The 16,155-nt window shown below is 43.5% G+C and overlaps 1 protein-coding gene across 2 annotated transcripts in view; it reads right to left on the bottom strand.

Annotated features, from left to right (window-relative positions):
• Positions 1 to 931: 931 nt before the first annotated feature.
• The window catches only part of NCAM2 (neural cell adhesion molecule 2), a 440,779-nt gene continuing 425,555 nt past the window's right edge, over positions 932 to 16,155 (bottom strand). For both annotated transcript variants that reach the window (XM_044287571.1, XM_044287572.1), the window contains one exon: positions 932 to 1,483. In XM_044287571.1, coding sequence (XP_044143506.1) covers positions 1,372 to 1,483 — 112 coding nt within the window. In that variant the 3' untranslated portion in view covers positions 932 to 1,371. The remainder of the gene's footprint in view (positions 1,484 to 16,155) is intronic.

Here is a 16,155-nt window from a genome sequence, read left to right as displayed (position 1 = left end):
GTCTATAACAGATCCGTATCTCAGATACAGCACATAAGGCCTCAAATTTATTAATGTAATTGCTCTCATTGTTCTCATTTCTGTACTCATGAACTAAATGGATTGACCAGGATTAGAAAAAAAAATAATAATATATTTTTATAAAAAAATCAATGCAACTCTTGTAATTGGGTTGAGTTTGGCATTTTAGCTCTTGAATCACTTGAATAAAGCCACTGAATAAACATGAACTACAGATGTGGTAAGCATTAAAAAGTCTTCCCTTTTCATGTAAATACCAGACCATAGACAAGAGTAATGCTGTTTTTGGGTCAAAAATCTGATTTTTTTTTCCACCCGATTTTGGACAACCCATATACTTGATCAATTTGGCTTGCCTGGACATATACAGTATGTTATAAGAGAATTATAAGGTGATGGCAAACATCTGGGATGACACTTATCTGCACTTGATAACCAAAGGAAACATAGAAGAAAATCATGGTGCATCTTTAGAATCAAAATGTCGACCAGAATTTTTTCCAAAATTCAGTTTTGTCAGAATCCAAATTTCTTGAGGAAATTTAGGCAGAATTTTCATGAGAGAGAGAGAGAGGGGGGAGACAATTTTTTTTCAGGCAATAGAAATACTTTCAATTTGTCTAGAATCGGTTTTGGACCCAAAACTAATTTTAACCAATTTGACTTCAAAATATCTATGGTCAACATTACATTTCACAGCAGCAGTTTACATAGTTTACATAGAAAAATAAAACTTTGAAGAATCTTTCAACTCAGAGCAGAAACAAAAGGAACCATCTTTAAAAAAATAAAACAGATATAATTCACCTATATGTAAATTTCAAAGGTTAATATCTAAAGTGTTATCTTCTACTTTGGTCAAGGTCACAATCACCAGTCCCTACAGATAAGACCAGCACAGTACGCCTCATTACATATCAGATACATTTTCCTGGTCTAGCTTCTACCTAATGAACAACCTGTACCGGTCACTGGCCTTAAGCCTTATTTAAATGAACCATACATAAGATAGAAGTATGCATTATATATTAGCCTAGCGGATTTGCCAACCACAGGACGCCTTTTTAACAAGGAAAAAGGAAATATTTTATAAATAGTACACTTTATTTTATAATAAATTAAAGTAATTTTTGCAGTCATTGTCAACTTTATACATTTATACTGTTATCAGTCAGACAAATACTAAATTAATTAACAAAACCTTAAAGTACAGTAGATGTGAGTTGTTCAGGTATGGACACGTACTGACAATCGAAAGCTAATATTAGCCAATAATTGTCTGCAGCAGAGTGCTGACATTGGGTGTGCATCACCAATCTCCCTCTTTGAGTGATAATGGGCTGTGTCATGCTACGCTTTACTGTCAGTTTCTTTTGTCTGGATGATGTCATTCGATATTTTGATTTCAATTGTTTCGGCACTCAGAGCTTCTTTTCCGTTTTCCTCCTTTAGTAGTAATTTCCTGCAAGTAAAGATACATATACATCAGTGATCTAACGGTAAAAGAATATTATATCAATGACATGGAATCTAAAAATGCATAATGTTTGTTACAATATATTCTATTTAAGCTGTAAGGATAGGTTTACATACTGTAGCATGTTGGGTGGATACCAGAAAAATGTCCAAAGTAGACATCTAAAAAAAATAGCAATTTACTGTATATGTCCCATAACTTTTCATCAAATAGACAGAGGCTCAGAATGGGCCACAAAAGAGCAGGTGAATTCCTTGGTTGGGCTCCTTAGCCAGATGGGCCCCTTTCCTGCTCTATATACTTATATTCAGTGTACAGCCAGCGATCATACAAAAAACTTGGTAGATCATTTAACAAACTATTATTTTATATTATATGTTTATTATTATAGATGCATCAGGTGGCTGAGATTACTTTTAGCAGAAATGAAGAAAGTCACGGCACTCCAAAGGCTATTCAGTGTTTTTAATACACCACAAAATCAGCAGCAACGTTTCGACAACAGTCTTTTTCAAGCTACCAGTCTTTGGTAGCTTGAAAAAGACTGTTGTCGAAACGTTGCTGCTGATTTTGTGGTGTATTAAAGACACTGAATAGCCTTTGGAGTGCCGTGACTTTCTTCATTTCTGCTGGTATTTGTGGGGTCTGTGAGGCCGGGACCTGACGTCACGAGCACCGCCGCAAAGCCCCTTGAATGCATTCAAGTAAGTGGTGCTGTCCTACCACCTCTTTTTGTTTGAGATTACTTTTAAGCACAGAGACTAGGGACCAGATTCACTAATGTGTCTGTGCCAAAAATCAGTCTAAAAATGTGGCGCAATGTAATGCATCCAGGGTTTCTACGCTTTTTTCCAACATGCTTGACAAAGGGGGGAGCTCAGTAGGATGGGATTGGAGCCTAAGGCTACATGCACATGACAGTGAAAAATGGACATGTGATGTACACTTTTTTAACGGCCATCACACATCCATTTTAAGACCAAAGGTAGTCTATGGGTTATTCACATGTCAGTTTTTGGACTGTCAGTAAAAAATGGACATAAAAAAATAGAACATGCTCTATCTTGTCTGTTTTTCACTGACTGACTGCCCACATACAATTAAATGGGTCAATTTTTAACGTCCATTTCTCAGAAAGGCATCAGTGAAAAAAATGTCCATTAAAAATGTCCGTTTGCCTGTAGCCTTAGATGCACCATGGTGCAATTGTGGCCTAAAAATCTGTCTCAAAGTAAGCCAACCAATAGTTGGTATAGAGTCAGTAAAAGGCCTGCTTTACACTGCCATTGAGTAGATCTGCTAGAGCTCTTTAGATCTGGCATTGCTGGATGTTACCGGAATGCCCACCAGACCCCATTATAGTCAGCGTGCAGCATTTTTTTGTATCCCAGGTAGTGGCTGGATCTCCACCAGACCCCACTATAGTCAATGGGTCTGTCAGGCAAAGCTAAACTCGATGAGCTCTGTCTGGCAGGCTGGTCTCTGACGGACAGCCTGCCATAAATATTTAGTAATGGGAAACAGACAAAAAGTGTGTATTCCTGCACCAGATTTCTCAACCAACCTGAGCCCCTGTGAGAAATCTGCTGCAGGTCTAGACAGCCTATCTAAACTTACGCAATCTTTTAATTTACTAAACCTGGGCCAAGGTCTCCAGAACATACTGTAACAGTCTAAGACACAGTCTAGGCAGCAGGCTACTACTGAAAATAAATGTGTGTTGGTGTAGGTTTAGGGAATTGTGAACAGGGGACAAGTGATATTTGCATCTAGTTGTACGGAAGACCCTAGATTTAATTTACTGGTGGGCCCTAGGCACCCCAGTCTAAAAAAGGTTGATGCATGACAAAAAAGTGTCCTTTTTACATAAGATTAGACAGTACAAGTCAGCATAGTCATTTTTCACTTATACAGAAGTGTCCTTACCTTTCTGCAAATTTCAACAAGGACTCCCGATTTTTCAAGATACAAATTCAGTACATTATCGTGCAGTAAATTATCAGTACAGACTGCAATTCACACATACAGACACGCATAGCACAAACAACTCCAGAGTATCACAAAAATACAATTTTAAAGTTGGTCATCTTACATCACTTATTTCAAGATATGTCTATACAAATGTATTCAGAGGTGCAGCTCTCTTAATAAATCATGTGCCAGAAACTGAAATCTATGACAGTTAAAATCTCAAAAAATCTCAATGTTTGCACAAAATGCTATTTGTATAAAAAAAAAAAAAAAACATCCTATGTATCCCTGAAAACTAGTGTACAGCTTTGGTACATGTTCCCCGTCGAATTTGGCAGTTTCTGGTGTAATTTTTAAGCCAAAGCCTGGAATTGGCCAATAGCCAAAACTGGAATTGGCCAATAGCCAAAAAGAAAAAAAATATAAATTACAATCCAAAATGTCTCCATTCTTTTAAATCTACTCTTTATTTGGCTCAAAATACGAAATAAAAAACTGCTCTCAATGATTAATAGCCAGGAAAGGAAAGGAATAAGGTGCAACTGTTTATTTTGCTCAGGGGAAACATCAGCAAAAGCACAAATTAAATCTTCTCCATTAACCAAGCCTTGAACCATGGTCAGCTGAATGCATAAGATGCAGATAAATAAGCAAAAATTATCTATTAGTGAAATATCTAAGCAATGAACAACAATGACAGACATTAACTCACTGGCTATCAGGGACTGACACCTAAACATAATTAATAATAAGGACTAGAACCATAAAACACTCAACTCCAGAACTTGAGCTCAAAGTTAATAGAAACCAGGATGTGAAGACCCAAACATCGGGATGTCAGGGATAAGATGTCTATACATTTGAACACCAGAGACAAGACCAGACTCCTGAAATTTGAGCACAGGCGTGCCAAACCATTGGGCATAAGAAACTAGGAAAAACTACAGCACTAAAATGCACATGAGACTCAGGAACCAATATACATATAAACTGAGGACTTAAACCAGTAGACACTAAATGGCTCTTTACACTGCCCAATGCTTGAGCAGGTTATTGCTGACCAGCCATTGTTTGGATGCTCGTTAGCAATAATCTGCCAGTGTAAAGGTGACAGTGATTACCCGGTAAATGAACAGAAGGCTCGTTCATTGGTTTTTAGGATGATTTGTGCAGACACCTAAATCGTTGCTTGCCGGCAGCAGATCGTGCAGTCTTAACAGCTCTCTGCTACCGGCAAACAATGATTCTGTATGAGGACGAGCAATGGTATTAGCAATATCTCCTCCCCATACTGTGAAGGGTATGGCTACATGTAAATGCAGCTTTCTCCACCACTAAGAAGCAGGCAATTGCCAGGAAGGAATGCTTCCTTTCCGACAATCGCTTGTTACATCAGGCCATATAAAGGGGCCTTAAGAACTAAGAGACTAAATACTAAGTATCAAAGAAGTTCCAGATAACAAACCTATGGATGCTAAGCATAAGAAACAAGATTTCCAGCCACCTGATGAACCAACTTGAGATCCTTTACTAAAGTAGTCTATTAAAATCCAGGCATGACATCACAAAGTACACATACTGTATGACAAACCACCTGACACATTTCAGGGGATAACACACACCCTTAGTCGTAGCAAGTTGGTGCCATGAATACTGATGCTTATATAGAAACAAAAAGGGGATGGAGTTATTACACCAAAGGTGTCACCTGTGAGATTAACACTAGCTAGTCACAAAGGTAGTGAATGCTAAGACATTGTAAACCTGAGACACAGCACTAACCACTGAAAGCAAAGGAGTGTTGGATGACCACAGAACCAGCAGTGGTCCACCCTTCATGTAATGAAGACCTAAAATGTGGTCATACAGATATAACAATCTTTAGTTTGACCCTGATAATGCGTTAAATATAGAAATGAGCAAATCGAAGTTGACGAAGTGGTATTCGATCCGAATTTCAGAAAAAATTGGATTTGCACCGAAGCCGAATTTCCTCACGCTTCATGGCAACGAGTCACATTTTTTCCTAAAATGTCTGCTGCATGTGTTAGGCTGTGGAGCAAAGAACTCTGGGAATGAGGGATCACGCACAATGCCATGCATGCAGCCAATCAGCAGCCAGCCAGCCTTGTGATGTCACAGCCCTATAAATAGCCTCAGCCATCTTGGATTCTGCCATTTTCCAGTGTGCTTAGTGCAGGGAGAGACGTCAGCAGGCGCTAGGGACAGTGCTAGAAAAGACTTTATTGTGCTGATAAAACAATTTACAAGTTCAGGTAAAGCTTATTCAATTTGTAGAGAAAGGATAGGGAGACATCATCTACACTATAAAAGGAGAATGGGGTGCAATAGGAGAGTGTACAGCCTGGGTAAAAGGAGTGATTCTTTACTGCACTAATTGGGAATCCAAATTCATTAATCAGAAAAAAAATGAATTGTACTACAGCCATTTACGTGGTGTATAAAAAGGAAATATGCTTCCGTCCGATTAGCCGTTCTGCGGTGAATTGTGAATTTTTTTGGGTGTAGTAATAGGAAAAAGAATATGTCTTAATTGCTGTACTGCGATGAATTGTGATTATTATTTTTTTATTGGGGGGGATTTATTAATCAGAAAAAAAAAATATATATATTGTCTTAATTGCAGTTTAGCAGTGAAGTTACATTGTACTACAGCCTTTTTTGGGGGGCATTATTTTAATTGTAATTTAATTCTTTTATTATACAGTATGTCACACAGACATGATACAGGCCCTTCAAAGGGAACGGGCAATAGCCAAAATGTTTCTGTCGAGGGCAGCAGAAAAAGGGGGGTGGCAGCGGGAGTCGCAGGGAGAGGCCTGAACTCCCATTGTCATCTCACGGTCGTGTCTTGACCAGCAACCCAGCGGTGCTTGAAATGTTGACTCGGTCTTCGACTTCATCGCAAGTAACATCAGACACCCCCAGCTAAGAGTCAGTGGGTTCCTCTGACAAGACGCTTAGTTGGCAAGGCCCGGAAGCAGGCCCTGTGCCCCCACCTGTCCTGAACCTTCCTCTGTCATTTTCAGTTCCCTCAGCGCAGGAAGTATTATATGCCGTAGGCAAACTAGGTGCAGAACAGCGTGACATCGACGTGTCCTGCATATGTAGTATGCTGGAGAAACACTGTGAATTGTCCCTGCAGTGGAGGCTGTGGACACAGTGGAGGATGAGTAGGCAGAGATGGACTCAGGACCAATGGCGTGAGAACGTGGAGACAAAAGCAGCGTCACCTTGCCAAGTTGCTGGTGTGGCTGGGCAGAAACCACATTTACCCATGGCATTATGCAATGGAGATGGAGGCAGTGAATCCCTCTGAGTCACTTGCGCAAATGGCTCAATGCATGCTCACTTGCTTGACTAGTGACACCCGAGTTGTCACCATTCAGCAGTGGGATGACTACTGGCTCTCCACCAAGTCAGACCCTTGCTACCAGTCTGAAATGGGGGCCTTTTTTTTACACCCGCTGAGAGGGAGTACAAACTGAACTACTATCGAGACATCCTATGTAGTCAGTTGGCCGCTGTCTATGTGCATCATCGCCCATCCTCTCGCAGGCCTGACCGGGGAGGCCCTCTGCACTCAAGTTTCACTGCCATGGTTGCTGGGGTGGAAGGGGGGCAGGAGCAGTACCAGCTCCATTAGCAGCAACTTAACTCTATATTCGCTGATGAGCAGTTTTCTTCACCCGCCTACTGAAGAAACTACTCACCAGCAGCAGCAGCTAGACATAAAGAGGAACCTGAACCAGCAGGTTGTGGCATACTTGCCACCCCACATCGAAGATCCCCTGGGCAGCTAAATTCAATTTATGGGAGAGGCTTAACTGTGACGAGTGGGTGAAGCGCTTCCCCTGACCTAGCTGGCTGTGTTGTGCCGGAAGCAAGGAGCTAGGGTAAGCCTAGTAGTGGGCAAAATAAACGAGGAGAGCAGAGTAGTGACCAAAAGCCTTCAAAACCACCCAGAGAGCAGGATTACAAAATGCCTGGGAAATCTCAACATGCGGGTTCGGGATGTATCTCGCGAAGCAAGAAGAGCGCCACCTACCCATGCATTTAACCCGTGCGCCGGGACCCCGTTTTTGATGCTGGGGACGCGGCTCTGGTTCGGAGCGAGTGTCCCGTGATGGCCAGCGGGTTACGACCGGGACCTGAGGCCAGCGTTCTGATATGGGACACAAAACTGGATTGACGACAGGGGCCCCCACGCCAAGGAAGCAGCGGGGCCAGCAATTGACGGGGGACCATGACTGGGCACCAATCGTTGGAGGTTTTAAAACCTGACCTCCGAGGATGGTCCATGCTGATTGGCCTTCGTGGAAGGGAGCCAGAGGCCACAATGGTCGTGGGCCCAGGACAACTGTCGCACCTGCGACCCCTGACGTTTAGGGGAGGTGCTGAGGAACTCACCTGGCCCGAGGAACCCGCAAAACCCGAGATACACGGCTGCCCTAACAATCAAACTAGGAGAGTGGCCAAAAAGGAAATCCATCCAGCGCGGACGAGAGTCGCCCAAACATTTCACCGGAGACAGGCTGCGCGCCACCTACCCGCATGGCGCAGTGCTGTCTCCCCGCTAGGTACAGCTTGATGGGGTTGAATGACAGCCTGAGATTGCGGTGACAGTGGGCGATAAACGCCAGGGCGTAGGAGACATCGTCCAAGCCACCCAGCGGGTGGGGCCTGGCGAAACCCTCGTAAACCCTGACGCCAGCTTGGTAGCTCCTGATGGTATTGGAGGAGAGAGTGCTGAACCAGGTTCCTGGCGTGAGCAAGGAGGGATACGGGATCAGAACGTAGTACGACTGGTGCCTACGAGAAGGCTTGAGTCGGTCTGGGCAACGTACCTGGTTTAGAGGCTACTACCTGTATCGATGTGTTGGGTCACCTGACCTTGATCCGAATGTTGCATAAGTGAACGAACAGGACACGTTCCTGAGGGAGCAAATCCTAAGGTTCGGAGGAAAAAGAGAACATAACTGAGGAGGGTGACGTGCCTGGGCGATCCAGGAGGCAGAGGTAGGTATGAGCCTGGGGAGCCAGGAGGTAGAGATAGGTGTGAGCCTGGACGAACCAGGAGACAGAAGAAGGTGCGTGCCTGGGCGATCCAGGAGGCAGAGGTCGGTGCGTGCCTGGGCGATCCAGGAGGCAGAGGTAGGTATGAGCCTGGGGAGCCAGGAGGTAGAGATAGGTGTGAGCCTGGACGAACCAGGAGACAGAAGAAGGTGCGTGCCTGGGCGATCCAGGAGGCAGAGGTAGGTATGAGCCTGGACGAACCAGGAGACAGAAGAAGGTGCGTGCCTGGGCGATCCAGGAGGCAGAGGTAGGTATGAGCCTGGACGAACCAGGAGACAGAAGAAGGTGCGTGCCTGGGCGATCCAGGAGGCAGAGGTAGGTGCGTGCCTGGGCGATCCAGGAGGCAGAGGTAGGTGCGTGCCTGGGCGATCCAGGAGGCAGAGGTAGGTGCGTGCCTGGGCGATCCAGGAGGCAGAGGTAGGTGCGTGCCTGGGCGATCCAGGAGGCAGAGGTAGGTATGAGCCTGGGGAGCCAGGAGGTAGAGATAGGTGTGAGCCTGGACGAACCAGGAGACAGAAGAAGGTGCGTGCCTGGGCGATCCAGGAGGCAGAGGTAGGTATGAGCCTGGACGAACCAGGAGACAGAGGTAGGTGCATGCCTGGGCGATCCAGGAGGCAGAGGTAGGTATGAGCCTGGACGAACCAGGAGACAGAAGAAGGTGCGTGCCTGGGCGATCCAGGAGGCAGAGGTAGGTATGAGCCTGGACGAACCAGGAGACAGAGGTAGGTGCGTGCCTGGTCGATCCAGGAGACAGAAGTAGGTATGAGCCTGGGCGATCCAGGAGACAGAAGTAGGTATGAGCCTGGGCGATCCAGGAGACAGAAGTAGGTATGAGCCTGGCCGATCCAGGAGACAGAAGTAGGTGTGAGCCTGGCGAACCAGTAGATGAGGCAGCAGCATATAACGTGAAGTACATACATATAACCCATGGCACTGTTGCCACCATAGAATAGACGACTGTAGTGAGCGTTTAGTGACCGCTGAGTGGGTATGGCGTGCAATGAGACCTGGCCTACTCGTGGTGAGACCCCGGTTTCCTTGAACGCCGTGGTGAAACTAGGTCCCTTCCACCCAGCAGGGACCCCGGGGCCTTCCCCCTAAATGAGGAACCGAGGATGACTTGCCTTCCTCCTGCTGCGGCACGGCGGGAGTGCGTATGAAACGGCTGGTGATTGGAACCTACCGATTTCATTATATATATATATATATATATATATATATTATTCTTTTTTTTTTTTTTTTTTTTTTTTTTTGTGGACATGGGCCGTCGTTGCCCAGGGGCTAGATCTTTTTTTTTTTTTTTTTTTTAAATATACGGACTGCCTTATGAAACAGATTATTCTCATGCCTGGTGTCGCTTGTTTATTTATTCTTGTTTATGCTAGTGAGCCTCTATATGGTGTCCCTTATGGAGAAGAACCCTCCTGGAGGAGAACCCTTCTGGGTGTTAATGGCAATTTGGATCAGGGTGTGGATTGGACATGGCCCTGCATCGACATGGGGAATCTTGTCCGATATGTGTCCATAGAGGAGGGCGCCGCGTTCGACAAGGGTTGTGGGTGCCCTCGCCCAGGTCCGTAGAGTCATTTGCCCTCATAATAATGTTGCTCTTTTTTAGAGTTCTGTACCTTGGACACATCTGGTAGCTCTTTTGCGATCTGTCAACTATGGTGCATGTGTACGCATGCGCCAGGTGAATTGCGGTGTATTCCATTAACTAACATGGCTGCGATTGCGACAGGGAGGTTGGGCGCATGCGTACAGGTTAGATACGTCACCCGGACATGCGCATTGCTGTATGGGACACGCTGAAGCAGGTGCTTGACAACCTGACGCCACCATTCATCTGGTCAGTGGACTTTGTCATTTCCTGAGTTTTTCCTCTCTCGTCCCTCTGGTTGATACATCATCCAACACGCAAACGTCACTTTATTATATGAAATTGGTTGCACATGTCACTTATCATCGTACACATGGTTTTCTATGCATTTTAATTGGCAATTATGTTTTATATGATCTACATATGTACATTGATGTAAGATTTTGGACATGAAATATGAATTGGATCATTCATTGTAATTACTTTGCACTAGTTCTTTGCAACACTGTTGGTTGCGTTATGGTTGGGGGTGAACTGCGGGACGAGCCGTGTGTGGGTAGCGGGGACCAGGCTGAGAGCAGATATCGGCGTGCGTTCCACGCTGGAACGCACGCCGGACCCGCGACCGGAAGCCTGGAACATGGGGGCCCGGGTCGGAGGGCTCCTGAGGGGGGGAAATAGCTTGTGGGGACAGCGCTTACCTGTCCTGAAGCCGTCTGACCGTGGAGAGACCGCCGGGCCTAGAGTGAATTCCGGCGTGCGCTCCACGCTGGAACGCACGCCGACCTCGTGACCGGAAGCTGGAGCCTGTGCCGCTGCTCGGGGAGCCCAGTGTAGGGAACAAGAAGTGCCTGCATACGATACCTTCCCTGGGGAGAAAACTGCGACGTACGAGGCGGCAGCAGCTATGGTACCTCTTATCCAGCGTGTGAACAGAAGCGCCCTGAGAAGCTCGGGGCTGGGGCTTAAAAAGGTAATATGCCCCTCCCACAAATTCAGGCTGACTTTTCAGCCTTCCACTTGTGGCCGCATCTGGCCGAGTTTGCCCTGGACAAACTTTCCTGCCTGGTCAGCAGTGCAGCATCAGAGCGGGGTCCATAGTTATCACAAGGAGAACTCGCCTGTTTCCCCAAAATCAGGCGAGGATCAGACAGGATTTTCAAACACCAGTGCCTGATGTATCAGACTAGATCATCCATGGTGCCACACCAACACTTTTACAAAAGAGACCTGTTTGTTCCAGCTACCTGCTTCAGCTACTATTCTGATGCCACCCACCTAATGCCACACCCTGACACCCCACATTGAAGATCCGCTGGACTACTGGGTAGCCAAACTGGATTTGTGGCCGCAACTAGCAGAGTTTACCCTGGAAAAGCTGTCCTGCCCGGCCTGTAGTGTGTCATCAGAGCGAGTCCACTCTATGTCACCTTGCCACTCTGTGGTATCCTGCTGCTACTGCTGCCATCTCCACACTATGTCACCTTGCCACTCTGGGGTATCCTCCTGATGCTGCTGCTGTTGCTGCCACCTCCACACTCATTGTGCCACTCTGTGGTCTCCTCATGCTGCTTCCACCTTATCAATATGTCATAGGTCCACTCTGTGGACTTCTCATGCTGTTCCTACCCACCCCACTTCATGACTGGGCCACTATTTTGCCTTTTGGCATGGCTGACATCATCATTTATTTGACCTTTCTTCTGATCTGTCAGAAGGAAGGAAAAATGAGACGCACAACGGATCCTGTCTGTGCAACAGCTATAAGGCCGGTATGGTCCTATCATAATTGGCTTATGATTTGATAGCCAAAAGCAGGAGTGTGTACAAAACACAGAAGACATGCAAATATTCCATTCACGTGTCATCTCTGTTTTAGATCCTCTCCTGTTTTTTTTGGCATTAGCAATACTGATGGATTATCGAGCAAATGCTGACCGAGTGAAGGCAAATGCTCCACAAACAGGATCTGTTTTTTATGGGTTATTGTTCTGACGGATCAGAGGAAAGGCAAATTAATCATTGACGTCAACACAAACTTACTGCTGACACCCTCTCCACTCTGTTGGGGGGGCTCTACTTGTATAAGCGTTTAATAGAACAGGTTCTATAGACATCTATGTGCAATAAGCTGGCGACGGTGTAAAAGGAGTGCACTTCTTGTTGATGCTAACATCGACCTGATACTACATTTATTTGGTCAGTTCTGGCACCATAACTGCCCAAATAAGTGAAGTGTGCAGTGATTTTAAGGGTGACGCCTGTCATCTGCATGTCATACTGACTCACAGTATTGTTTCACTACCACAGCAGACTCCCTATGCATGTTACTGCAAGGCACAGTGTTCTACACCACTAGAAAGGCTCTCTGCAGCCAGGAAATAGCTGTTTTTTTTAACGTAATTTACTGCAAATTTATTCGAATTGAAGCAAATTTTTCCCCAAAAATGTGGCGAATTGGCGAATCAAATTTTCAAAATATTTGCTCATCTCTAATCAACACCACAGCAGTAGGAAGGATTAGAGGTGAAGGGCAGAAGTCAGACAGATGCGGATGGTAGGGGACTAATAGTAATGGTGGTGAACAGGCCCAGACACCTTTCACTCTTTCATAACTACTTTTAAATTCATAGACATATACTGCTATATCTCTCTAGAAAGCAGATAACAAAAATTTATTACATGCCATAATGTTATTACTGGAATCATTTGGTGTTTTAAAAACTATTTTCAATTCAGAGAGCAAGAGAGGAGAAGGGATTAACAAGAGCTGAATGAAACATCCTCCTGGCAGATGGAGATTCTTGATGAGCTGCTGCCCACCCACAGAAAGTAAAGAAACACAAGAGCTGCAGGTAAGTAAGAACCAAACCACTGGTGAGTAGTGTTTTTTTCATTAAGATAGTTAAAGTAATGGTGTGCAATACACCATATTTGTAAGATAACACCTAATTTACAGTGACCAATCTGCAGTACCAGACATAGTCTGAAAACAAATGTAGCACTGTTTCTGAGTGCAACATTGGTCTCAGACAAGCTATGGCACATCTAGGTGTGAAACCAATGTTTAAAGGGGTATCAATGTCCGAAAGGTGCAAGTCCCACCTCAGGGATCAGGACCTATCTCAAGAACGTGTGCCCTTAGTAAATGAGGAAGATGTCCTCCCTATTCACTGCTATCAGACCTCCAAAGCATAGCCAGTGCTCTTTTTTTGAGATAGAAGTAGGTCCAAGAGTTGAGATCCACACTTATCAGACATTGATGGCATATCCCATCAATGTACCATAGATGTCAAGATGGGACAATCCCACACCCACAGAAATGTTTATTCTCTGGCCCATTAGAAAGGTACATGATGTAAGTTTAAATTAAGGTAATCTTCTTACCAGTGACTGTAATGGTGAGCTATAAACTCGCTTCTGATCCTCAGCTGTGTCATGTGACCAGCACTCTGCCTATCCAATTGATACAGGACAAGAAGTCAGTTACTTCTCCATTCATTCCTATTAGACTGACATTGAGTCTCCCAGAAGAAACTGCCTTCCTGTCCACACATAAGATGCTGTGCTATTTGGAGAGTCAGAGTGTTAGTCACATGCCACAGCTGAGGATTAGAAGGGAGGGGATAACTCACAAATACAGTCACCACAGTTCCCATCATGTACATTTCTAACAGGTCAGAGAATATAAATTTTTTGGGCGTGCTTCTTTAATTTCACATGTAAATATTATCTCTCAGCTACACCTATAAGAACAACACTCCAAGATTATCTGTCACAACATCTGCTTCATGTTAGCACCTGCTCAGCAAAGGAAAAGGACAAACACGTAGTGTTTATAATGGGTTACAGAACAAGTTTGATGCTCTCACCACTTTTTATCAATTACACATCAGTAACACGGTTTTGTGCAAATGAGATTTAATGAAGCAAGGGTTCCACATATGACAGCAAATTTCTGTAGCACTCAGACAGCTAAAGGCACATTTAAATCTGCAAATATGTTGTATCTCACACACTCTTCAAACAACAATGATCTTTTTTTTTTTTTACAGATGTAGCAAAACTAAATATAGCAATTTAGCAGATTGGAGTTTGTCATTTCAATTGAATTGTCTTACTTAAAGAAGCTCTCTGGATTTTAGATTTTTTGTTTAACACGTATTACTAATTCACCAGCACTATTCTCGCAGTGTAATTTGTTACACCCGAGCTCAGTTGTATCCATACATTTTGAACCTTTTCATTATGGGAATCTGGTCATGTGATCTTAAGTCTGCTTGCTCTAGTGTGCAGTGTGGTGGGACTCTACTCCCTCTGACTCAAAGTCAGTCATGATAGGAAATGTAGGCTTCATTTGGAAAACCATATCTGAGGGGAGAAGGAATCAAGATGGCTGACAGCCCACAAATTACATATTACATAAAACAGGCATACCCTCTACCTTATTCTTTATTAATGGCCTATTCTGCACAATATAGACAAATTAAATAAAATCCTAGAGTGCTTCTTTAAAGAGGCCGTCCAGTCTCTGGATACTGGTGACCAATCCTGAGGATAGGTCATCAGTAGAGATGAATGAATCAAAGCATCCATAGGGGAATTCAATCAGAAATTTAGGAAAAATTTGATTCGCAACAAATCTGAATTTCTTTTTTTCCCCTAAAATGGTGGCTACATGTGTTAAAAAGTGAAAGTAAAAAGCCTAGGAATGCGATATGACCAATAATGCCGTGCCGTGCTGCTGTGACGGGGACTCTTTCATAGGCATCGTGGCTGCCTTCTGTGACAGCCTCTGAGATCCAGCCCCCTGGATCTCACAGGCAGGAAGCTGTAAGTGTATTATGCTGTGTAATACACTTAGAGCCAATGCATTACAATACAGAAGTATTGTAAAGCATTGTAAAGGGGATCAGACCCCAAAAAGTTGAAGTCCCAGAGTGGAACAAAAAAAAAAGTTAAAAAAAGTTACTAAAAAATTTAAAGTTTCAAGTTAAAAAAAAAGCGTCCTTTTCCCAAAATAAAGTAAAAAAAAAAATGTGGAAAAAATAGGAAGAAAAGAAAAGTAGATATATTAGGTATCACGAGTCAGTATTGACCTCCTTTATAAAAATATCACATGACCTAACCCATCAGATAAACACCGTAAAAAAAATAAACTGTGCTAAAAGAGCAACACCAATCGATCAAAAGGCATATGTCCCCGAATATAGTACTAATATAACCATCACCTCATCCCACAAAAAATTATACCCTACCTAAGACAATAGTCGAAAAAATAAAAAAAAACTATGGCTCTCAGAATATGGAGACACTAAAACATAATTTTTGGGGTTTCTAAAATGCTGTTATTGTGTAAAACTTAAGTAAATAAAAAAAGTATACATATTAGGTATCCCTGCGTCCGTTAACAACCTGCTCTATAAAAATACCACATGACCTAACCCTTCAGGTGAACACCGTAAAAAAAATATATATATAAAAAAGGTGTCAAAAGCCATTTTTTGGCACCTGGCAACACAAAAAGTGTAATACCAAGTGATCAAAAAGTCATATGCACCTAAAATATTGTCAATCAAACCGTAATCTCATCCCAAAAAAATAAGCTACCTAAGTCAATCACTAATGTTCTCAGACTATGGAGACATTAAAATTATTTTCATTTTTTTGTTTCAAAAATGATATTATTGTGTAAAACTTAAATAAAAAAAAAAAGTTGACACACTAGGTATTGCCACATCCGTCAGAACCTGCTGTATAAAAATGTCACATGACCTAAACCCTCAGGTGAACACCGTAAAGAAAAGAAAATAAAGTGTGTCAAAAAAGCCATTTTTTGTCACCTTACATCACAAAAAGTGTAATACCAAGTTATCAAAAACTCATATGCATCCTACAATAGTACTAATCAAACGTTTTTCTCATACCGAAAAAAATGAGCCCCCACATTAGACAGTCTCCCAAAAAATAAAAAAAACTACGGCTTTCA

Source organism: Bufo gargarizans, chromosome 3 (genome assembly GCF_014858855.1).
Source record: "Bufo gargarizans isolate SCDJY-AF-19 chromosome 3, ASM1485885v1, whole genome shotgun sequence".
NCBI lineage: Eukaryota > Metazoa > Chordata > Amphibia > Anura > Bufonidae > Bufo > Bufo gargarizans.
Note: the sequence above shows the minus strand (reverse complement) of the source record. Positions and strands in the feature narration are given on the sequence as shown.